Genomic DNA, 25,045 nt, shown 5'->3' with positions numbered 1-25,045 from the left:
CCCACCTCATTCAGTAACGTGGAGCCATCAACTTCTTTTGAATCTGTAGGACATCCGTCCTTTAGCTGACGCTGTAAGAAAAGCATGTATCAGAAAACTAGGACCTTTCGACTATTATTATAACCTCTCCAACTTACAAACATCAACATCAATAGCACAGTGAGGGAGACTGTTTCACAGTGTACACAGAAGGTGAATAAAAGGGCTCTTTGACCAGTCTGTGTGATCAAATGCATCTTTCTAGAACATAAATGATGATACTCTGCAAAACTAGTAGCACACATTAGATCTAAAGGCACAAATGCTGAAGGGAATGGCAAAAGTTCTTAGCTGAAATGTAGCTTAAGAGAATATGGCTACACAGGATATTTTCAGGTAGTGGTAAAAATATTTACATTTTTAGAGAAAATAGTACACACAAGGTGAGCAATTTAACTTTAAAAAAATTAAAATATTGGAAAGATGCTGACTTCAGGCAGAGGAACAATATTCCATTAATGGTAAAGCAAAGGATCTAAAACACGCAGCAGCAATCCCACCATTTCTGTACGGACAAAAAGTCATAGTTTTCATACCTAGCCTTCCACAAACATCAGATGATAAATTTTGTCAAGTATTTTGAAAATGAAACCTTACCAGCTGAAGGCTACACTAAGACCTTCGGTTGTTTAAAATTATCTCATATAATGTTACACCAATTATATTGTGGTGGCTTTTGCTAAGTGGGTTTGTATGATGAAAATTGTGTTTAGTTTCTCGTGGGTGTTTGATGATTTTATATCTTTTTGCCATTATGGTTAATTTGTATGTAAGAATGTATGTTTTTGTTTGTAAATGCTTGATGGGTTCAAGGTCTCATGTTGTTTTTTTCTTTTTTTTTTTTACTTGCAGTTTGCTGGAGTGTGTCAGGGTAGAGTGACTGGCTCCCCTCATCTGATCTGTGGTAGGCTTCATCTGGTTAGGATCCTTTCCCTATCAAAAGAAACATCGGGAATGTATATCTACCGACGGGAACTGCGGTGGAAATAAAAGTCTGTACTGACAACTAACAAATCAGTCGAACAGCTGGTGAGACCGAATCCACATTCATGCTTCATTCCAAGTTGTACATAGCAGTTACTTAAGACTGTGCCTGTCCAACTAAATAGGATGGGGATCAGAGAAGGTGCATAAATATCTGTTAGCTGACTTTGTCTTAAATGGGATCTCAGATTCTTGTTAGTAATGAGTGAAGTGCTTTTGTGTAGAAAAGACTGCATTAAGAGATTCTAAAGTAATTTCCGCCCTCAACTTGGATGCCATAACTAAAATAAACTTCATGGTGATCCCCAAATTATATACTGACTTTCATGATTGTCTTTGAATTATTCTGAGATGAAGTGCTGAGAAAGATAATGAACTATTTGGGACATGCACCAGAGTTGGAGATTTGTTGATAATAATTTGATTACTGGTAGTATTAAGTTAGGCAAAGTTGAATATAGGAAGATTGTTTTGATAAACTGTAGTTGTAAGCAGGAAATAAGCTAGGTTAAGTACTGAAAGATGATAACTGATAAACTGCGGTAAATGTAAATAAAATTAGGACAGGGTTCTGTTTGAATGTCTTCAGACCTCTGTAATTTTAAAGTTATTAAAGTAGAAATACGTAACATGTGAGTTTTCTTATTAACCTCTAAATTTGTTCTCAGACATCTCATCTCCAATAGTGTCTTTAAAAAAAACCTACATAATATTTGGCATCCAACGTGGAGCATTGAAAGTAAAGTAAGAGTCAGGTACATAATTGGAGGTGGCAGAGGGAGCAGGTTTGGAAGGTGTTGAGTCAAGTGAAGGGGAGCAAGGTTGGAAGCAGGGGTGGGATACGCTGACGTTCATGATGATCAGCCTGCATGATAAGTTAGAGGAAGCCCAAGAAAGGGAAAATAGATTGGCTGCAAGGATAGAGGAGATGGATGAGAAAATGTGTAAGATGGCAAAGAAAGTGGCCAAGAGTGGGCCAGGTGTTGTGTAAGGGAGTGAGAATGCTGAGGAAAAAGGTGCAAAGGAGAAAATTTCTCAGAAAGGGAAGGGAGTACAAAGTTAGAGTAAGGAAGTGCCTGCCATAGATGAGGACGGTATGAGTGAGGTGAATGAAAGTAATGAGGAAGCGAAAAGTACGAGAAGAGAGGGAAAGAAGAAGAGAGCATGAAAGGGGAGAGGTGTGAGGAAAGAGGAGTCAAGTTCCTTGATTTGAAGGGATAGCTTGGACTCAGAAGTTGAGAATGATTGGAAGAGTGAAAATGGTAGTAGTAGTACTGTAGACAATGGGAGAGAGGTCAAAGAGGCCAATATGGTATTCATAAGGGAAGTTCCCTGGACTGAGAAATTTTGCATTGGGAAGGGAAGAGACATATGAGTTTTTAATGAGTATGAGAAGTATTGTAGGCAGAAGTATGGGGAGAATAGTAGTGTGTGGATGAAGTGGCTGGGAGAGTCCTTGGAAAGGCCATTGAAGATGAGCCATAGAAGTAAGTGTGAGGGTGAACCAGGGTACGAGTTTGTGAAGGCAGAGTGATTAGGCAGGTCAAGAGAATGAAGGGAAGTGTTGTACACAAGAAGGATGATAGGAGGAAGTACGGAGAGGAAGGAATTGAAGAAATTAAACACCTCATGTGGAAGTTCCTGCCTACCATCCCAGAGAAGATTGGGTAATTTTGAGTGAGAAGAGAAAAGATCAGAAGCGGTGGTTGGGGAAGAGCTTAAACTGGGAGGATGTTTCAGAGATCATAAAAGACCTGAGAGTAGATAATGATGAACCAAAGGAGATATATGTTGGGTCTGAGGTGGTACATGGAAGGACATATAAGGGCACTTTGGTGAGTGAGGAGATAGGTGTGATGTGAGCCTTGTTAGAGGAGAATAGGAAAGATTGGGTGGAAAGAGGAAGAAAGAATTTGCAAGTGAATGTGGGGAATAATGGGAAAAGGAACTGGAGCAGAAACCAAGAGAGGTTTAGGAGTGGGAGTGTGAGTAGAGCAAATAAATGTGAATGTGAGGGAAAACTGGATGGGAATTAGTAGTAGTGGTAGGGAGTGTTACAGGTGTAGAAGGACTGGGCATGTGAAAGTGGATTGCTGATGGGCCAATGGCGAGTGTTTCAGCAGTGGAAAGAGAGGGCATATGTTGGTGAACTTAGGCGAAAGAGTTGAAGTGTTTCAGCTGCAGGAATGTAGGGCATCAAATGAAAGACTGCCATGGTGGATGGAAAGCAGAGTAAGAGAGAGTTGTTATGAATAAATTTTGTAGAATAAGAACCCTCTGGGCAGTTTTGGCCAGGGACATGTAAGAACCCATCTGAGCAAGTGTGGAAGGGATAGAGGATGTGGAATGGATGATTTTTATAGAATGTTCTTTGTGGATAGAGTGAAAATTGATTGACTGGTTGTATCAGAAATGTGGTTTTCAGAAAGGTGTGAGAAAATGAAAGAATATGTTGTTGGGGTATGCATTTTTGAAGGAAAACAAGGTTTGTGGAGTTGGTTAGAAAAAGTTGGAGAAAGATGATTTTTATGTTGTACCGATAACATTTTTGAAGGAAAACAGAAAAAAGTGTACCCGGAACAAGAAATAATAGAGATGCAAATGGGGAGTGAAACAAGTGTGAAGTTGTATGTGGAGGAGGCTGGACAAGTAAGAGTGAAGATGGAGGTGTATGCAATGGAGGATGTACAAATGCCAAAAGATTTGGTGAGTGTGAAAGTAGGGTGGAGAACCAATGTTGGGGTTGATGCAGAAAGTTTTGGTGAAATGTTCATACTGGATGGTAGCTCTGCATGTTATGAGATAGGGTGGGTCGCACGTGTTTGATGGAATCATAGGTGTAAAGGATCCGGAGGTGTCTGGTGATGTGGAAAAAGAAAAGGTAGAGAGGCATACATCTGGGTGATCAATTGGGAAGCTTAAGAAGTGTGGTTGATCTGAGTAATGGTAAACATGTTAAGAGATATGATGTGATGGCTGAAAGGGAAAGTCAGAAGAGTGGAGTAAAGAAAAACTTAAGACTGAATGAGAAGTTGAGCAAGGAACAGAAAGAGCAGGTGTATGAGTTGTTATAGGAAAGAAAGGGTGTGTTGAGTCAAGGTGATGAGGACTTTGGGACAGTTAGGTTGCCAGAGTTCCATATTCGACTGACTGACGACACCCTGATTTATCAGGGAACCCAACATTTCCCAGCTCCGGTAACACGAGATTGAAGCGCAGTGTGAAGAATTAGAAAGGATAGGAGTGACTGAACGCAGTAAGAGTGCTTGGAATAGTCCAATTGTGCCAGTAAGAAAGCCTGGTGGGAGACTGCGAATGTGTATTGATTATCAGAGAGTAAATGAAGTGACAGTGAAGGAAAGAATCCCTATGCGTGTGGTGTTTGACTGTGTGTACAGTATGCATAGGATGAAAGTATTTAGCAAGATGGATCTGGTAAGGGGGTATTATCAGATCCCAGTGGCAGATGATTGTAGGCCGATAACTGCTTCCTCAACTACAAAAAAACAGTATCAGTTCTGTAATCTCAGTGTTGGATTGGCTAATGCCCCTGCTGTGTTTCAGAGAGCGATGAATGTGGTACTGAGTGGTTTTCCCACGAGAATGTGTTGGTGTTTCTTAACAACATTTTGGTGATGAGTAAGACTGTAGAAGAGCACAAGAGATTGGTGATAGCAGTGTTGAAGAAGTTAGAGGAAGTGGCGGTGAAAGTCAAGGTGAGTAAGTGTGAGTGGTTCATGGAAGAGGTGGAGTTTTTGAGCCATAAGGTGAGTGAGTCTGGTGTATGAAAAGCAGAAAAGCTTGTGGAGAAAATGAAAATTTTCCTTGACCCAGGACAGAGCGAGAATTGTGTGGATTTTTGGGATTGATGAAGTTTGGAATGAAGTTTGTGGAAGAATTTTGGGAATTGCAAAGCCACTGTAAGAATGGACAGGCTGTAAGAAGAGTACAGTTGTGAGGTAGGATGAAAGGATGGCGAAAGCATTTGTAAAACTGAAAGAGAATATGGTGAAGGATGTGGAGTTGGCTTACCCTAACTATAGTGCAGATGCCAGTAAGTTAGAAGTGTATATGGATGCGAGTGGAGTGTCGATGGGTGGATGTTTGATGTAGAAACAAGTGGTGAATGGAATTGAAAGGGACAGAGTAATAGCATATGTAAGTAAGGAGTTTAGTTCGGCAGAGCAAACATATTCTACTATTGGGAGAGAATTAGTTGTGCTGCGATTTTGTATGAAAGCATTACGACCATTTTGTATGGAGTGAGGTTTGTGTGTGTACAGATCATTGACCCCTAGTGTATCTGTAGAAAATGAAGAAAGCGGATGCTAGAATTGCTCAAACAGTAACTTTGTTTTTGTGGTAGAATACATCCCCGGTAAAAGGAATATGGTTGCGGACATGATGTTTAGACTTCTTGGGGAAGGGAAAGAAGAGAAAATGAAAGACATAAGACCGGAGTATCTGCCGAGAGTATTGGTAGTAGTACATGAGAATATGGTGTGGGGAGTGACTCGATGTTTGAAAGTGTGTGGTATGGATTGAATGATTTGGTAAGTGAAGGGTTGAAGGTGTGGGTGCCTGGAAGTGTGAATGAACTGAGGGCAGAGGTGACTGAGGAAGTTTGCAAGAGGCCTGGATGTTTGGGAATGTCAAATTTGAAATGGTATCGGAAGAGTCTGAGAGCTATGATGTGTCCTGAAGTAGCCCCATTTCAGGAGGTTTTGGTGGAAGTGAGTAAGGTGATTGTATCCATACATGTTGGGGATGAGAGACCTATAGTGTATCAGCATGAGGGAATGTAAGAGAGTGAGCAGAGTTGCATCTGCAATGTTTGAGTGGGGGTGCACTATAACTGGGTTGTAGAAAAAAAAGAGCTATGAAAGGAAGTGTGAGAAGGAGGAGAACAGTGAAGTATGAACGTCGGAGTTGTTGGAAGTGGAAGATGATAGTAAGGAGGTAAGTGAAGGATATTTGGTTGGCGGAAGAGAAAAATGTCAATGTGTACACAAGAGGGGGAATGCAATGATTGTGGGAGTAGATATCAGTGGAGGACAGTACTGTGGTTTGGTTGACACAGGAGCCAAATATCGTTGGCGAACGCACATGTGATTAGAGATGTTGAGAGAGTGAATTGGAATGATAGAAGGAGAGCAGTGAATGTGTCGATAAGAGGTATAGCGGGAAGATTGGTTGGATGGGGGGAAGTGAGGTTGAAGGTAAAGTTGGGAGAGTTTGAGGTGGAAGCATGTTTTGTGGTACTACTGGGAGATGAGTAAATGCCGTATTGTTTCCTGTTTGGGAAGGATTTCTTGAGGAAGAATGGATTGGCAGTGGATGTTGGGAAAGGAGTTGGGTTGAAAGATGAGGTTGTGATATGGAAAATTCAAAGTGAGGCAGTAAATATGGCCAGGTTTGTGGGAATGATTGACAGAAGTCTGAGTGAAGAGGAGGATATAGTGGGGTTGGACAAGAGAGAATGAATTGCTAACAGCAGAGGATGTTGAGGAAATGCAGTGGAATTTGATAGTGAGTGAGTTAAAAAGGTGTATTAGAGAGGGAGTACATGGGAGAAGATGGCCTTTGTTGTTGAGTAAATGGATATGGTTTGTTCAGAGATTTGTGTAGTGTGAAGGAGTGGCGTATTTTGCAAGAGAGAGGATGGAAGAGTTGATGTATGTTCCAGCATTCTCAATGAGTCGGGCAGTATGGATGTGTATGTCAGTCCATGAGAAATATGGACATATGGGGAAGTTTAAGTTAGTCGAGGGTACGAAAGAGTGAATGTTTTCCCCATATTTGAGGAAAATTTGTATGGATGTGGCAGTTTCATGCAAGGAATGTCAGAAGGGAAAATATCAGAGAGTGTATGCAAGCCCACCTGTTTTGAAGTAGAGTATGGAAGAACCATTTGAGTTAGTGGCAATTGATTGTGTAACTAAGCCAGTTACTTTGCCAGTAACTGCAAGAGGAAATGTAGGTATGGTTGTAAAGGTGAGTTTGTGCAGCAGTAAAGAATAAAGCTAGTAAGAATGTCGGAAGAGTGGTCAGTATGGTATTGTTACCTGCATGTGTGAGGAAGCCAGTAAGAATGTTGAGTGATAATGGACTGGAGTTTGGTGGCAGACCGTTTTAGCAAATATTGAGAGAGTGAGGTATCGAGCATGTAGCAACTCCATACGTACATGCCGAGTGTGAATGGGTTGGCTGAACATGCTATAAGGACTCTGCTTGAGTTGTTACAAATGTTGACTGATAAAGTGAATGAATGGGATTTGTTGTCAAGAAGAATGGCAGCGATGTATAATGGGTCAGTACATAAGAGTACTGGTATGCCTCCGAGTGAATATGTTATGAATCATGAGAGGTATGTGAGAGCAAGGTTGGATTTGAATGAAGAGCGGGATGTGTGGAGGTAGGTGAATGAAATGTTTGAGAGTTTCAGAGTGGGGGGATAAGGTGTTTAAGGAAGTGGTTGAGAAAGGAAAACTGAATCAGTGAGATGTGTGAGAAGTATGAAGGTCCGTATGTAGTAAAAACGGTGTGGTCAAATGGACTGAGTTATGTGTTAGAAGAGAGGAGTGAAGAAGGAAATGCAAAGGTAATACTGTAAGAGCACACTGTAATCAGTTGAGAAGATGGAGAGAACCACCAAAATGCATAATGGAGCATCTCATTAGGAAGTTGTTAAGGGAGAAGGAGGAAAAGGAGAGTGAAGAAAGAGAAGAAGGTACAAATTCGGGAGATAAAAACTCAGCGATGGTGAAACATAAGAGAAGGTCTAAAAGGAGTAGAGTAAGGGTATGTTTGCTAGGTTGTTTGAAGAAAGTATGCATGATGGGTTGTTTGATTTTGAGGGGTTTGAGAAGTCAGTATACGTGAGGAGTGAAAACGCCCCTGCAGTCTTGTTTGGTGGTAGTACAAATGAGGGTGTAATTGATATTGAGGGATTTGAGCGGAATGTGGAAGGAGTGAACTTGGTGAGTACAAAGAATGTGGGGGAGGATAAGCAAGATTTGGATGGAGAAACAATGAGAAAGACAGTAAGTACAGTATGTGTGAGTTTCCTTTCAGTGAAAGTGTTGAAAGAGTAAGTGTAAATGAGAAAGAGTTAGCACCACTAGGGAGTGTGAGTGGAGGCGTTTAGGATACCTTGAGTCAGAGCATAGCGGAAATAAATGAGAGCATGGAAGAGATGATAAGAGCCATGTGAGGTGTTAGTGAGCTTGGAGCAGACATCAATCTCCAGAGTTTGAATGAGGTTGGTGTGAATGGTTCAGAACCAAGGCTGGGTGAGTCCAGTGCAGTTGGAGTAGAAGTGAGTGAAAAAGAGGTGGTGAATGAGAGGCCATGGACTTGAAGTCAAGGTCAGTTCCTGAGTGTGAATGGGCAGTGAGAAAGTGATTTTAAGAGAAAAAAAAGGAAATAAGATTTCCTTTATTTTAGTAAGGGGGAATGTAACGAAATTTGTGTTTAGTTTCTCGTGGATGTTTGATGATTTTATATTTTTTGCCATTATGATTAATTTGTATGTAAGTATGTATGTTTTTGTTTGTAAATGCTTGATGGGTGGTTTAAGTCTCATGTTGTTTTTTCTTTTCTTTTACTTGCAGTTTGCTGGAGTGTGTCAGGATAGAGTGATTGGCTCCCCTTCATCCAATCTATGGTAGGCTTCATCTGGTTAGGATCCTTTCTCCATCATAAGCAACATCGGGAATAGATATCTACTAACGGGAACTGCAATGGATATAAAAGTCTGTATTGACAACTAACAAATCAGTCGAACAGTTCGTGAGATTGAATCCACTTTCATGTTCCATTCCAAGTTGTACATAGCAGTTACTTAAGGCTGTTTCTGCCCAGCTAAATGGGATGGGGATCAGAGAAGGTGCGTAAATATCTGTAGAATATATAGGGAAATTAGATAGAAAAGTAAAGAGAGAGAGAGAGAAATATAGAAAAGAGAGACTAAAGAGAGAGAGAGAGAGAGACCTAAGAATAAAAAGAGAGACAGAGAGCACAGTGATAATGCCTAAAAGCTGTTGTTATTATCGTGATTCAAATACGCTGATCGAGGCAGGGTTTTGCATGAACTCAAAAGCAGTATATCGCATTAAAGCCATAAAAACGATCATAAAAGTGGGAAGTAGTGGCCTCGCGATTAAGTTAACCAAATCATGAGCCAGCACAGCCAAAAAGCTTACAGCAGCTGGTTCTATAACCCTGCCTTCACAGGAGGCATTTTCATGGAAATTCCAGGAAATTGGGGGCTGGACAAAGTGATGTACTTCTACACCCTCCAATCAAACATACTAGGGAGGGGTCTTTCACACACTCTCCTAAGATCACCTCCAATCAAGTCCTCTAAGGAGAGATTTGAATCACACCCACTACAGTCCTTCCAATCAACTATTTGAAGGGGAGACCTTGCTGATGATTTATCAGCAAGGTCTCCCCTTCCAATAGGACTAGAAGGAGGTGGAGATTGCAGATAACAAGAATTCCAGGGGTTCAACAGGCCGGAGATCAACAGGAGAGAGCAGATTAAGACTGTGTCCTTTGAGGGAGAGTACGTCTCCCTTCGCTTCCGTGTTCCCCATATAGACTGAGTCAAGTTAATTACTCCAGAGTGATTTCGTTTAATACCACTGTAAACTGTTAATTTTGTACTGATCTTTATAATACTAAGTACTAATTAAAGAGAAGAAATTACCGATCTCGCCTCTATACGCCTTCCTGAGAGATATCAATACTTAAAGATAATTAAACTAGAAGAATTATCACATCACCGCGGTAGTGATACATCGAGGACACATCTAGAGGAAATCAAGGTAAGAAGAGAGAAACTAAAAACATATAACAGATGGTGGCAGCGTAATTGGATCAAGAAAGGGAGACAAAACAAATGAACATTAATGAAATTATCAGTGCAATTATTTAAGTTACAGTGAAACAAAATTCTACAAAATGAACTTAGATTTTTACGACGGCGAGCAAAACTTGTCTGAAGAAATAAAACCCTACAATAGAACATCAAACAAAAAGTTATATGAAGAAATAGCATCTTACAAGAGAGCGTCGAGTGTGAATAAAAACAGTATTAGTGCGTCCCGAAGTAGCAAAAACACATTGAGAACTGTTACCATCAACAAGACCCCGACAGCGATAATAAGCCCAGTGTTTGCGAAGTTTCATTGAAGTGATTGAAAAAACAACGCAGAGAACTTTCAACAAGATTCCGAAGGCAGAAAACCACAGCGAAAACAACGCAGACGTAGTGAAATTATTTTTTACTAGGATACAGCGGCGAAAGACTGACCCCGAAAGAACAACAACTTAGCGATATCACAAAAACAAACACAGTAAGTCAGCAAGAAATGAATATACTGTTCGCCCTCTCTCTTAATATGTGAATAAGTGAAGATATATTTGTTTTGCATCTTTCTATAAGATTGAAATTTAAGGAAACTCTCTCTAGTGAATAAAATTCCTTTTGCATAAATACCAGCATTACTTTCTCTATGATAATTAATTATTTAGTAAATAATTTAGATATGGAATTAGTTATTCTTTTTTTCTCACTCGGATGGTGATGATTATTTGAGGAGTTATATATAAAATTGTGTACTCATTGTGATGAATTTTAATGATATGATGCCCAGTTTCATATAAAAATTTCTTTTGTGTATTGAAGAAAGTTTTACTTGTGCACTTGAAATCAGTAGAGAATTTAATTTTTTTTTACTGTGACAGTTTGACAAATTTTTTAAAGTTTTGGTACAATATAAAAAAAAAATTTTTATATAATCGGTGTACTCTGATTGAATAATTTTTTTTTGTGTGGCCATGCAAAGAGTGTTTGACTAATTACTGAACACTGTTAGACATTCACATTACGATTTAAGACCATCAACAATTAGACGAAGCCGAGTTTCCAGGCTAAATTCCCACTCCACTGTAGTGCAAGGAAATACTTACAATAATAACACAACTAACCAGAACCAAAATAGTGTTAATCATTCTAATACTACTAACAGTAATAATAATAGTAACAATACTAATAATACTCGCACCTTACAATTTTACACAATGAATCAGGCGGCAGTAATAACAACCGCCACACACTTCTGTGGACAGGTGGATGATTCCAATACTGACAAAAGTAGACTCGAATCCTATACTGTAAATCATTGGCTAGCAGATGCAGATAGTCGTATAATTTCAGGGGGAATAACAGATGAAAGAGCTAAAATAAATGAAGCCTTGTTGCTAGTCAGCTCAGAACATGGAGACGCACATAAAACTTTGAATTCCACAAGTTTTAGCAAACTTAATAACTATGTAGAATTTAAAGAAATTTGTTTATCACTCTGGGAACCAGTAAATAAGACTGACAGTTTATACAGCATAACTAGATTTCTTAACCCACAATATAAAACAATTGCTAATTTGTACGCAAGCGTGGAAAATGCAATAGAGGAAATAACAGAAGACTTAATGAAGACAGGCATTACTATAGGAGACAAGACTCAGTTTGGGGATAGTTCCCGTAACTTAGTTGAGCTACGACATGTTTTAAATTACTTGTCATTTGGAACAATATATAATGCCCTTGGAGAAGAGGAAAAGAAGGCTTTCAGAAAAATAAAACTTGATCCTAAGAAATCAAGCCTTCAAACATTGAAGACAATGAGAGAAGAAATCCAAAGGAAAGAGATAAATCTATCCAAGGAGTTTGTGGGAACAACAGAAGCACAATATGAAAGGAAAGTCAGAAATAATAATCCTACTTTTAAAATGAATAATAAGTTCTATGATAATTCCAGACAAGTAGGAAATAGACCACGTACCTCCCAAGGGAAATATGCCCAAAATACTAAAAGAAAATGGAATCCAGATCAGAAAGGAAGAAACATTCTAACAAAGATGGACCTCACAAACCCTATAGATATGGCCAAAACTCAAACACAAACAATTCAACCCAAGTGAATTATTCTGCTCAAGGGGCGAGACCAAAGACAGCCTGTGAAAACTGCGGGTATACAAATCATTTTACAAATGAGTGTAGAAAACCTAGAATCTGCACGGTTTGTAAGAAAGTAGGACATTTAACAAAGAATTGCCGGTTTAAAACACAAGAAGGAAATAAAGAAATAGTTGAATTAAGCAGTAATCGCTCAACATCAAATAAGTCTTCAAATCAATGACAATTTATCCCTACACAGAATGCCACAAGAAAGTTCCTTCAAGAAGATAAATTCAGAGTAGAAGAATTAGCAAAAAGGAGAAGTGAAGGTTCATCCACACTATCCATATTGCAGAGTAAAGAAGTTGTATTTTCCATGGATGAAGAAGAAATAATCAGAAAGGATTTACCTATCATTAAAGTTCCAATACAGAATAAATTATGTACTTTCCTTATGGATTCTATAGCTGAAAGGGTGATAAGAACTATTAAAAACCGCATATACAGATACCTCACACACAACATGTTGAAATATATCGATGTTCTGCGAGACATAGTTAACAGTTATAACAACTCACCGCACAAGAGTTTGGGGCAGGGGCACACACCCGAGGAGGTGCACGCTATGAGAAACGAAGCGGACATTAAAAATCAATTCTCGAGAATGTATAAAAACGCTTTACCCACAATGAATTGCGTCACTTCATCCTTGAACGTTGGAGACACCATACGTATAGCTGACGAAAACCGGAACGCAGTTTTCAGGAGGGGGTATACTGTTCAAAACACTCTAGAAATTTTTAAAATCAAGAAGCTCGTCACTCTGCAAAATCCCACAGTTTACATCTTAGAAGATTTAGGGGGAGAAGAAATAAAAGGCACATTCTACAGAGAAGAATTAATACCTACCGAATTACCAGAAACCTATGACATCACCATCTTGGACAGGAGGAGGAGAGGCAGCAAAACGCAATATTATGTCAATTGGAAGGGTTATCCTGCACAATTTAATTCGCGGGTTGACGAATCGCAAATTGTGCGGACATGAGTTGTAAAAAGGAAGTTTTAATACGTAAAAACAAAGATTTGATTTTATTCATCTCTCGTTTATCCACCTCCGAGAGGAGTAGAGTAATTCCAACATTAAGCAAAGCATTTATCGCCACCATATCTGAAATTTTCAGAAATTTTCTTCGTGGTAATCTGACCAGAGAAAAAACATTTATTAAAAAACTCGGAAGGTGTAAGAGAGAGATCCGTCAAATATCCCTGAAATCTATGTCATTAACGAAGAAGAAAAAAATATTGAAGAGTTGCAAAGGCGGCGCCATTCTCTCCGTATTACTTCCTTTAGCGACTAGTTTGATGGGCAGTCTTTTTTTAAAATAGGGAAAAAAAAATAAAAAATAAAAAGAAAATAAAACAAAATGAAGGAATTCTACATTGTACCAGCTATCACATACGAGAGGTTGACAAAAGGTCGGGAAACGTGCGTCAACAGCAATAATGTTAATAACCATAGTAATAACGTTAACATCAATGCCGACGGCGAAGACGGCACTGGTGGCGGAGGAGGAGGAGGAGGGGGAGGGTGGGTGAACGCGGGGGCGGGTGTCGCACCCATTCCTCTTAACGTGCAGAGAAATGTGAATTTTTCAGCAAATGCCAAAATAGTTACACCTCCACCTCCTATACCTCCTGTCGAAGACAATTGTGTGAAGAAGGGAGAACAGCGAATTTTAAATGTGCTCAACCGCAGAGTTACCCGCAAAAGAGTTAATCCTGACCTGACTGGTATTATTCCTATATTATTCAAAGATCATCAAATACCATATGTGACTGCCTGACTTGACTGGTATTATTCCTATATTATTCAAAGATCATCAAATACCATATGTGACTGCCTTGGTTAACCACTTGCAAAATTCAGGTGCGATTGAATGGAATGAAGAAGGGGACTTGTCCCACCCGCTTATGGGATATAACATTTTAGATGTGGCAAGAGAATGTTAAGCGAATAAGAAGACGGATGATAACAATGTACCCAGTTATAACTATATAATTGAATGGGGTGGTATTAGAGATCAGATGGTGAGAAACTCAGCTATAAAAAAACAGATAGAAGCATGGCTCAATTCACCTAGGAAAGGAGGGGGAGGAGAAGGAGGAGGGAGGAGAATAATGAAAAACAAGGTGGCAAAGAAAAAGGTGAACATGTGGCAACCATACTGATGAGTCAAGAAATTAACGTGTTCAATCCCGCAGCAGCAGCGATAAACTTTTTCACGAGTGAGTGACCGTTCTGACGCATATCACAAATTATCAGCAGCAAATCCTTCCCTTATCGCGAGGTTTAAGACCCGTTCAATCATGTTTGATCATGGGGGTGGGCTCGGAGATAAACCTGTTCAATCAAGAGGCTGGGGCGGAGCCTAGCATGATGAATCACAGAGGGGAAGACGAAGGGGTGTGGAAAATTGAAGGAGTTTATGGAGGCATTAGTATTCCAGCTCATGTAGCGTTAACGTGTACACCCTTCCAATTTTCACACTTCAGAGATGGCTTCGTCACCTTGCAAGTTGGTTTTTGGGAGATTGTCTGAGACCAAGTTCAAGAAGGAGTGTTGCCTGGTTATAACTACTAACTGTGTAAAGTGCTGGAATTATGGCATTGCTCAAGACATTGTGAGAGTTTACCCCTACGCCGACGTTGCAGGTCTCCGTTACAACAGAGCTGGGACGAGTTACGCTGCATTCCGCCACCACGGGATAGAAGGTACCACTGTTTTGAGAGTGCCCGAGGGGGAGAATACACTCGATGCGGAAGAACCCGACCTACCCGTCATTGCTACGTTGTTTACCCAATATGGAATTGGCGCTTCTGTGGAAGAGAACGATTCGTCAAAACGAGTATAATGTATTCTAAGGATGAAGACCATGCAGAAAGGTTGCAAAACGACACGAGAGAAATGAGATACAATCACTTCTACGCATCACTGAAGAGTTTGAAATCGCAATTAATGAAAGCATCGCGTGAAGATGTGAAATATATTCTATTTGCTGCGGGGATAGGACTAAGTGGTTGCGTGAACTGTGATTGGTTAAACCATTACCTGCCTGCGGTTGTCTCCTCTGGTGAGGAGATGAAACGACACGGAAAAGTCACTTGCATAGCTATCACAGAAATTGTTTTATCACACCTTAAAGAGAGGTGTGCGGACAATGTGAAGTTGAAAGACGCATCATCCAAATTGAAACGTTTGGAAATAATGGACGTGGAGAAATTATGTTTGGGGGTTGAACAAAACATGGATGTCTCTTCCAAACTGAAACGTTTGGAAATTGTGAACGAGGAGAAATTAAACTTTGGCGTTCAACGTGGCAAGCTGTGTGACACACCAATGTAAAAATTATTACCAAAGTCTGTAATTTAATATGTGTATTTTAATATGTGTATGTCTGTATGTATGTATGTTCCAACAATTTGTATAATAAAACAGTTTTTTTTTATTTTATACATAATTTCTTATTCATCCATTCTATGTTGCAAGGTATATATATATATATGCAATTGTGTGTATTACCAGCATTGCACATTCAACATGTGTAGCGATTACATTGTATATGTGAATAGCGGGTTGTGTCTGGATTTATTTATCAAAAACCAGCCCTGTAAATTTACAAACAAATTATCCACTCCCATAACTCTATCGAAAGAGGTGGAATATGAAATGGGTGTTATAGGGGTTACACTCCCAAATGAATACTACGCTGTCACACCTGAAGATAGAGATTTCACAATTCATTTTAAAGCAACCTTAAATCAGGGTTTGGCACCTCGCTCGTATGGTTTCACATATGCTCCTGCTGCTGGATTATTAGCGGGAGATATGAATAGATTGACCAGAGCACTCAATACAGATGTTACAGAACAGTTGGAAACATTTTACGGTGCATACATTCGAGGTGTTGTGCGAAGGGAAGGATTATTTTCATGGAACGATGATTTGAAGTGGATGAGTCTCACGTACGTGAATGCCGAGGTGTCAAAAGTAGAAGGAATTGTTTCAGTCGCTGTAAAGTTTAGTGTTGGAGCAGCGCGAGTATTAGGGTTTAACACAGAATTGACATAGGCGATTTATGGTTCAGGGGCAATGAGAAATCATCACTCCAGAATTTCTTATCTCGACGATCACAGTATTGACTGTGTGTACTTATATTCCAACATTATTCAACCTTCATCGTTGGTTGATAAAACTGTAAGCATCCTAGATTGTTTCGCGTTGGAATGTGCACCGAGTAGAGGTGTACATAATGCTGTTTATAAACCTCTAACCGTGAATGCGGTGGATTACATCGCGATTGATGTAACGAATCAGAAGGGGGAAAAGTCAAGTTTATTACAGGTAAAACCGTGTCATGCACCCTTCATATAAAACCTAGATGAAGGAAATTGTGCGCAGTACATTATCAGTATGGCGGGCGAACACATTATATATGTGAGCAGTCTCGGCAGCCTGGACAAGTATGAAAATAACTCCCCATCAGGGTTGGTGAATAGGTTACCCACTCCTATATTCCTGCCGAATGGTAACAAATATGAGGTAGGTCTCGCTTCGATCATGTTTCCGGGCGTTATTACGCTGTATTATCGAGAGATGAAGAATTCACCCTCACTTTGTTACTGATCGTGGTAAAAACGATAAGCATGCCTATAGTTAAAGACCAACGACAACTATGTTAGCGAGGGATATGAAAAGGTTGGTGAGGACACTTAACAAAGATGTTTTTGAACATTTAAAAGTCTATTTTGACACTGAATACAAAAACGTTTTCATCAGCAATGAAATATTCAGTTGGGATGAAGACAGCTGGAGAGTTATCATCCCTCACGTTAGAAGGAGAAGGAACATTAAGGCGGGGGATATTATGTTGGGTCTAATGCTAGGCAGGATCAGGAAATGATACTCATCATGGTTTAAAAATATCTTCATTACAACTGACTCACAGCGGAAGACGGAAGTACAGATAGCTCGTGACAATGACGCCACTCATATGGGAAACGTAAAGGCGCTGCTAGCAGGTTCATGAGCTAATACATCTTACATCTCCCTCCCAAAATATTACGAAGAGGGTAATATTTTCCAACTTATCATTGACAACACATTGGCAAACATTTCAAAGACAGACAATATGACAAGCGAAATGACCAACACTTTTAAAGAAAAACATTCGAGACAGGTATGGCAAACCACAATCATAACGAGTAATGGCAACATCAAGATGATGGAAAAGTAGAGAGAGTGAAAGAGAGAGAGAGAGTTCAACATCAGTGGCAATAACATATAAAGTGAAATAATCATCACATCAGCAAATACGAACTCAAGGTACATTTAAACTCAGCAAAAGAAAAAAAAAAAAAACACTTTCATCTTGTAAAATGCAGAATCAAAGCATGGTTAATTATACATAATCGTTCATCCAGGCAGGGGCCTCTCGCTTCCTTGAGGGCCGTACCTTTGGCGTTGATGGGGAAGACTTTGGCTTATGAGCCACTTTTTAGTTTCGGTAGGAGTGGCTCCTGTTGGCTCACTGGCGGGCAGTTCAATGACCTTGAGGTGTCGTCTGTTTCTTATCGATGAACGCCCACTGCCATCTAATCTTACTGTGTACTGCCTATGAGGTCGTTGCTCGACTATAATTCCCAGCCTGTCCCAGGCCTTAGTCATCTGGTTCTGAACGCTAACGTGTGTGCCTGGCTGTATGGGCGTGAGCCTCCTGTTGGTGCCGCTGTCAATTATCTTCTTATTTCTTTTGCTACTTGACGTTCTCTTTTTCTAATGGATTTTCTCCAGTGGCGGTCTACCATATAGTTGAGTTTTGCGGTCGGAACACCATCGGAGCTGTCTCCCAGTTGCCAGTTGTGCCGAGATTTATTTATACCCTCAAGGGCGTGTTCAGGTACTGTAGCATGGCCAATGACACCTTGTCGTTATCGAGGCTCCCAGTCCCACTGATACTTGTTCTAATTATCCTCTTTGCGGACTTAACCAAGCCTCAAGCTCTCCCATTTGACTGCGGGTAGTGGGCAGATGATAGGATGTCAACTCTCCATCTCCTATAGAAGGCCATCATTTCCTCGCTCACTAGGTTAGTGCCGCCGTCCGTAGACAATTGTTCAGGTGCTCCCCACCGAGTGAAGTAATTCCTAAGTTTTGTCATGACCTTTGCAGACGAGGTGCCATTAGGGAAGTGGGCTATTTCTAGCCAGCCTGTAAGCCTGTCGCAGTATGCCATGTACGTGTGTCCTGCAAGCTGAAACAGGTCCATGATGGTCTGTTGGAACGGATACTCTGGGGCAGGGGTCATCCTCATGACTTCGGCAGGCATAAGGAACTGCATCAGGTAATAGGTGGATACGGTGGGGTTTCCCTTCCATTACCGGGAGGGGCGCTCTCTCGGTGTTGAAGGTCGTCGCTTGAAAAATGGGCTAATAACCAGTCTTCCAATCTGGTAATATTCTCCTCAGTAGGGGAAAACGGGATGGTCGACGGTCTTGCAGGTTGATCGGTTGCTTCGACAGACGTATGGGTCGCACTTGCTGCTGTGGGGTGGAGTCCGAGAAGGGGGCATGGTTTGGAAACGTTTCTGGCACAAGACCTAGTTTCTTGCAAGCGTCCAAGGATAGATAAAAGTCAATGGAAGACTTTACGAAATACACTTCCTGGGTTGTGTGCCTCCCCTTGTATTCTATAGTACACAAGGTCGACCCTAAACACTTCAGATGTAGGTTGGCAAAGTCTCGCAACCCCTCCCTTCAACCTCAACGCAGCCGGTTTCACGTTCAACGTCGCAAGAACAGCGGGTCCCGCAACACAAACCTGGGCACCAGTGTCCAGCAATTTAAATTTCACACCGGACCACTCAGTTGAGTTGGCCAAGCATACATCAACACGAATAGTGGGTTGTGAGGACTGCCCGTTTTGCAACCTTGCCTCTGCCGCCACGACAACTGCAGTCACTGCACTCACTATGTCCGACTCCTCTGCCAGACCACTGACGTTTTTCTTGGCACTCCGCCCTCTGCAACACTTCTTCAGGTGTCCAGTTTTACCGCACCCGTGACATGTCGTGTTTCTTGCGGGGACATGAGGAATACCCAGAGGCATGACGAATACCACAATTACCACAGGGGCGTGATTGTACTTTCACAGGGGCACTCTTGTCATATTTATTAAGGGCGGCAGCCACCTCGGGTTCTTCCTCACACTTCGGCAGCAGCTGCTCTGGGAAGCTGCAGGCCATGTTTATTATTAAGGGCGTCGTCACGGGCGGCCTCAAACGCACTGCACATGACTCTGAGGGAGTCGATATCACGAATATCATTACACGACTGAAATACTTGCCTTTTTAGCACTTTATCACTTAGGCCTACCATGAGCTTACGCAATAGCATATATTCAGATAAATCATGATTACAATTAGGACAAGTGAATGCACAATCGGTAGCCTTTTGCGTACACTTAATAAAAAAATCATTAAAGGACTCACTAGGCTCTTGAGCCAAATCAAAAAACTCTAGCCACTGCACTGCTTGATTAGAAGCTTTTATCACTAATTGCTTAATTGCATTGAATGCCCCTTCAGTAGAGAGGGCACTCCACTGCACGTCAGTATATCTAGAATCAAGTGCATGTTGCAATATCGGGACACAATGTAGCCTTATGTGATGAACAGCCTCGTTAGGCTTCACCTTGCATAGCTGCAACCAACACTCCATTGACCGTTTCCAAGACCTGAAGGCTGCAGGGGACACCTCAGCCTCGCACTTTTCTGGAGCTGCTGATGAAGGGATCCTTGGTTGGGGACATTGCCCCCGGAGTGACAACGCTGTTATCTCAGCCTGAAGGTTCTGGATGGCCTGTTGCTGGGTTTGTAACACGTGTTGAGCCTGCAGCATTGAAGCCGGCGATATCCTGACGCCGGTTCCTGAACTTCCTGTCCTTGCAATTCTGCCCCTGGGGGATGCAAACGAGGGTCGTCTCGGCGGTGGTGCCATGCTGTACTATGGATATGGCTGTAGGTCCTATTTCTTCATTCACTGCGCCATGTTGGGTCTAATGCTAGGCAGGATCAGGAAATGATACTCATCATGGTTTCATATCTTCATTACAACTGACTCACAGCGGAAGACGGAAGTACAGATAGCTCGTGACAATGACGTCACTCATATGGGCGGCGCTTAGGCGCTGCTAGCAGGTTCATGAGCTAATACATCTTACAGTTACCCACTCCTATATTCCTGCCGAATGGTAACAAATATGAGGTAGGTCTCGCTTCGATCATGTTTCCGGGCGTTATTACGCTGTATTATCGAGAGATGAAGAATTCACCCTCACTTTGTTACTGATCGTGGTAAAAACGATAAGCATGCCTATAGTTATAGACCAACGACAACTATGTTAGCGGGGGATATGAAAAGGTTGGTGAGGACGCTTAACAAAGATGTTTTTGAACATTTAAAAGTCTATTTTGACACTGAATACAAAAACGTTTTCATCAGCAATGAAATATTCAGTTGGGATGAAGACAGCTGGAGAGTTATCATCCCTCACGTTAGAAGGAGAAGGAACATTAAGGCGGGGGATATTAGAAGTGTGACTGTCAAATTCAGCGATAAAGCTGCCAGGTTGTTAGGTTTTAAAAATAATACAGCGTACGAAGTTTATGGCCTCGAGGCATTGAATGTGCACCTCTCTGACGATTCCTTACCCGATAATTGTGGTGTAGATTATATGCACGTGTACACAGATATCGTTCAACCGACTGTTTTTGGAGGTGAACTAGTAAATATATTGGATTGTTTCACATTAGAGAGTGGTAAAGGGAAGGGGATACACAATACGGTATACAAAGCATTGAACACGAATATCCTGGAACAGATTTCGATCGTTATCACGGATCAGAATGGGAGGCGTATCCATTTCAATAACGGTTCGAGTGTCACCTGCGTGCTTCATATAAGACCCAGATAGAGAGGTACGTATAAAAACACCTTCTTTTCAGTGTTTTTCATTATTTACTTTCGCAACCTTGCGTAATTAGGAACGTTCAAACGCGCGCTCTGCTTAACAAAAACAGGGGAGGAGATTGAAAGTTTTTTTTTTTTTTAGTTAACAGGTATGAGGGTTGTCTTCGCTCCACCCTCTGAGGTGGAATTTAAAACATTATTCCTGTCCGAACCTTTTTAAAGCAGGGATGGGGTTTAGAAGACATTTCAGTTTTCTATCCGAGTCATAGGAGGGGCGGGGGTGTATTTTCGGCAATTCCCGGCATTGCACGTAGGGTACTCCCTTTTTTGTTGAATGTTGCTAAACCTTCTATTAAAGAGTTTGGCAGATCGGTGCTTTCCGATGTAGTGAATGATCAGTTGCCCTTGCGGAAAACTTTAAAAAGACATGGAGTGACAGCTCTCAAAAGCACGGGCCGACGAGTTTTAAATGGAAGTGGGAGGGTCGCCAGGAAAAAGGTGGGAGGTGGAGTACATCGTACACTCGCTAGCTCAGCCGCGAGGAGAGGGAATGAGAAGAATAAGAAGAAGAAGAAGAGAATAACGAATCGAAGGGTTAAATCGAGAAGTAAATATAACAAGGATGTGTATGATCTTCTTTAATTCATTAACCTTTTGCCCGTTGGCATTCATGCACACATTCTCTATCCTCTTGCATTTTTTTTTCAGGAATGGCAGGCATTGTTCCTAACATGCCTGGGATTGGAAACAAGGTTCCTGTCTCCTCCTATATCGCGGGTCTCTCAGAATTGTTCCTGAATGTGAACAGACGTAGGATTATAGAAAGCTCGATTAATTCGAAGGAAAGGTTGGATTTCACACTGAGTAACAATTCAGTAAATCGAATCCTGACTGACAGCTATATCGAGTTTCGTATTAATGGTATTACCGGTTCCTTCTTGGATTTATCGAGTATAGCTTTGGAATTATACATTACAGTGGCCAGGGCCGGTGTGCGGCTAGCAGACGATGTACATATTGCACTGGTTAATGGTATAAGTAATACGCTTTTTAAATCCGTCTCTGTTTTCTTGAATGAAAAGTTGGTGGAATCATGTCCTGGTTTTAACTATCAATCATACATAAAAATGCTCAAGAGCATTAAAACCAGCGCACTACCGACTGTTGGTATAAGTGGGTTTTTCCACGATGACTTTAATGTTACGCATGGTGTTACACAGACCTATACCGCCGCTTCTTTCGGACAGCTGAGTAGGTGGGAATCTCGGATCAGCGTTGCCAGATTCCCAGAAAAGTCTGGATTTCTCCAGAATTTTTAGCAGATTCCAGAATGACAGAATTTTTTACAGTATAGCTTAAAATCTCCAGAATTTTGCTTGTGACCAGAATTTATTGGAGAAATATCCAGAATTATCCGTAATGTCACTGAAAAGTAGTGCGGTCTCTGCATAAATGCACATAGGATGAGTGTTTAAATTTTTGTACACCCATTTTCATACATACGGCTCGATCTGAGTTCTCAGATTTGGCGTTTTCCCACAGTTTGGCAAATTGGCGGTCTTCTTATAGAAGTTTTCGGGTTAGCTGTGGTATCACCTGGGAACCCTTGCCGCGACTGCATAGGATCATTCATGGTTGTCAATTTTATGCCAGATTTGTATTTCTAATTCACATTTGTTTTTTTTACCTGAAGTTGTTTGATAATGATAAACCTCGTGGCACTGTATGTATTTTCTGTTAATGTCATACACACAATTTATTTTATTATATATATATATATATATATATATATATATATATATAAAATGTATCGCTGATATGCAGCTTAGCATTTGGGGGATAAACTGCTTGACTTATCTATCATAATATGCAATATTTTTCTCTTTATATATATATATATATATATATATATATATATATATATATATATACTGTATATATATGATATATAGATATATATACTGTATGTATATATATATATATATATATATATATATATATATATATATATATATATATATATATATATATGTGTGTGTGTGTGTGTGTGTTATACATATACATATATATATATATATATATATATATATATATATATATATATATATATATATATATATATATATATATATATATATATATATATGATCTACATAAAATCTACATTAGGTTTATACATCACCTGATATGCTTAATACAATCGCTTAAAATGTTGAAATATACGCTAATTCTGTACTCTGAAAAAAAAAGTATATCATCAAACTTGCATTATTATTAAAATATTTGATTGTGCAAAGATCCTCAAATATTCATTCGGGTATGACAAAGATTTAAGGGGTTGGGCATCGTTTGAAATATGGTATGGGGAGAGTATTCAAGTATGTATTGAACATGTCACTGCCATGATCATTGCATTTGTGTAAGATCTTTACTGTTACTAGCATTCATATTATTCCTCTGAGAATTACCGGGTCTGTGTAAGTAGGTATTGAACATGTTACAGCCGTGATCGTTGGTTGTGTAAGTTCGTTACTTTACTAGCATTCATATTAATATCCTATGAGATTTACCGAGTCTGCGCAACGTATTGAACATGTCACAGCCATGATCCTTGACTGTGTACGTTCGCAACTTTTACCCGCGTTCAACTTCATAATACTTGACCATTGAGTCCAGTGACCAGTCTTAGCAGTCTGTGTTGCGTATTCACCATAGTGAGACATTACTGTTACAATAATTCGTTGTACTGGAAACAAATTGAAATGGATAGATCATTTGATGGTGGCAGTGGTTATGAAACACCTACTAGTGTTCCGGCAAAAAAAGCCAAGCGGAAATATAATCAAAAGTATTCAAAAATGTGGGAAAGTGAAGAAGAATTTAAAAAGTGGCTTCAGGAAAGTAGCAGAGGTTCATCTTTTGCATTTTGTACAAGTTGCAATGTTCATCTAACATTAAAAGCTGGCAGATCTGACTTAAGAAAGCATGCAGTTTCTAAGAAACACCGAGAATTCTATTTCCTTACGAAAGCAGCCATCACTGCTTGACATGGCATCAACAAGCAAAAAGCAGAAACAGAATGAGTCAGTGAAAGCAAGTGAAATTCCAGTGAAGGATGTCTCTGCTACTGCACTGCACGCAAGTTTGATAAATTTTCTGAATAAATATGAAATTCCCTATAAAGATAACTTAATTGGATTTGGCGCAGATGGTGCCAATACAGTGCTTGGCGCTCATCATTCTCTGTCATCACTACAGTGCTTGGCGCTCATCATTCTCTGTCATCACTACAAACAGAGGAAGTTCCTCATTTGTTTATAATGAAAATGTATATGCCACTCATTCGCGCTCTGTGCATCATACGCATGTTTCAAATTACCAAGAGGCATTGAGGATTTAGCTCCTGACGTGCATTCTTATTTTTCATGTAGTCCAAAGAGATTAGGTGTTCTTGAAGAATTTCAAGAATTTGTAAATGTAAACCCCACAAGTTACTCCATCCTTGTCAAACTAGATGGCTTTCGCTTCATTCAGTCGTATCCAGACTTCTTGAACAATATAATGCATTAACACTGTACTGTACAGATGCAGTATTAAGTGAGAGACTATTAGCCTGTGAGAACATACTTATGAAATTAAAGGATCCCACAACAAAACTTTGTCTAGAGTTTCTCGATTTTGTTCTGCCCATATTTAATACTCTTAACAAACAAATGCAATCTGAGACTTCTCAAATACACACCCTCGATAAGTCTGTCTCAAGGTCATACAGAGCAATTTTAGAATGTTATTTGAAAGATGATTATATTGAAAAAACTCCACTGCAAGACATTCGACCTCACGATCCAGGTAATTTCAAAGAATTGGATGATATGTATTTTGGAATTTCAGTTGAAATGACCCTTTCTCAAACTGAATCAACTCCAAAGGAAGCTATTAATCATTTTAAACTGAGATGTTTGGACGTTTTCATTGAAGCAGCATTGCAAATCTCAAAACGGTTCCCATTTAATAAGGCTGTATTTA

General features: G+C 40.2%; 2 protein-coding genes across 2 annotated transcripts in view; both read right to left on the bottom strand.

Moving 5' to 3' along the window:
* LOC136836355 (uncharacterized) overlaps positions 1-25,045 on the bottom strand; it is a 450,152-nt gene that overhangs the window by 402,372 nt on the left and 22,735 nt on the right. Inside the window, exon 4 of the mRNA XM_067100539.1 lies at positions 6-71. Coding sequence (XP_066956640.1) covers positions 6-71 — 66 coding nt within the window. The remainder of the gene's footprint in view (positions 1-5; positions 72-25,045) is intronic.
* Positions 19,253-20,207, bottom strand: LOC136836602 (uncharacterized). The gene has a single exon (XM_067101053.1). The coding sequence runs from the start codon at positions 20,045-20,047 to the stop codon at positions 19,253-19,255; it is 795 nt and encodes a 264-aa protein (XP_066957154.1). The 5' UTR covers positions 20,048-20,207.

This window comes from Macrobrachium rosenbergii, chromosome 56, assembly GCF_040412425.1.
Source record: "Macrobrachium rosenbergii isolate ZJJX-2024 chromosome 56, ASM4041242v1, whole genome shotgun sequence".
NCBI classification, from domain to species: Eukaryota; Metazoa; Arthropoda; class Malacostraca; order Decapoda; family Palaemonidae; genus Macrobrachium; species Macrobrachium rosenbergii.
Note: the sequence above shows the minus strand (reverse complement) of the source record. Positions and strands in the feature narration are given on the sequence as shown.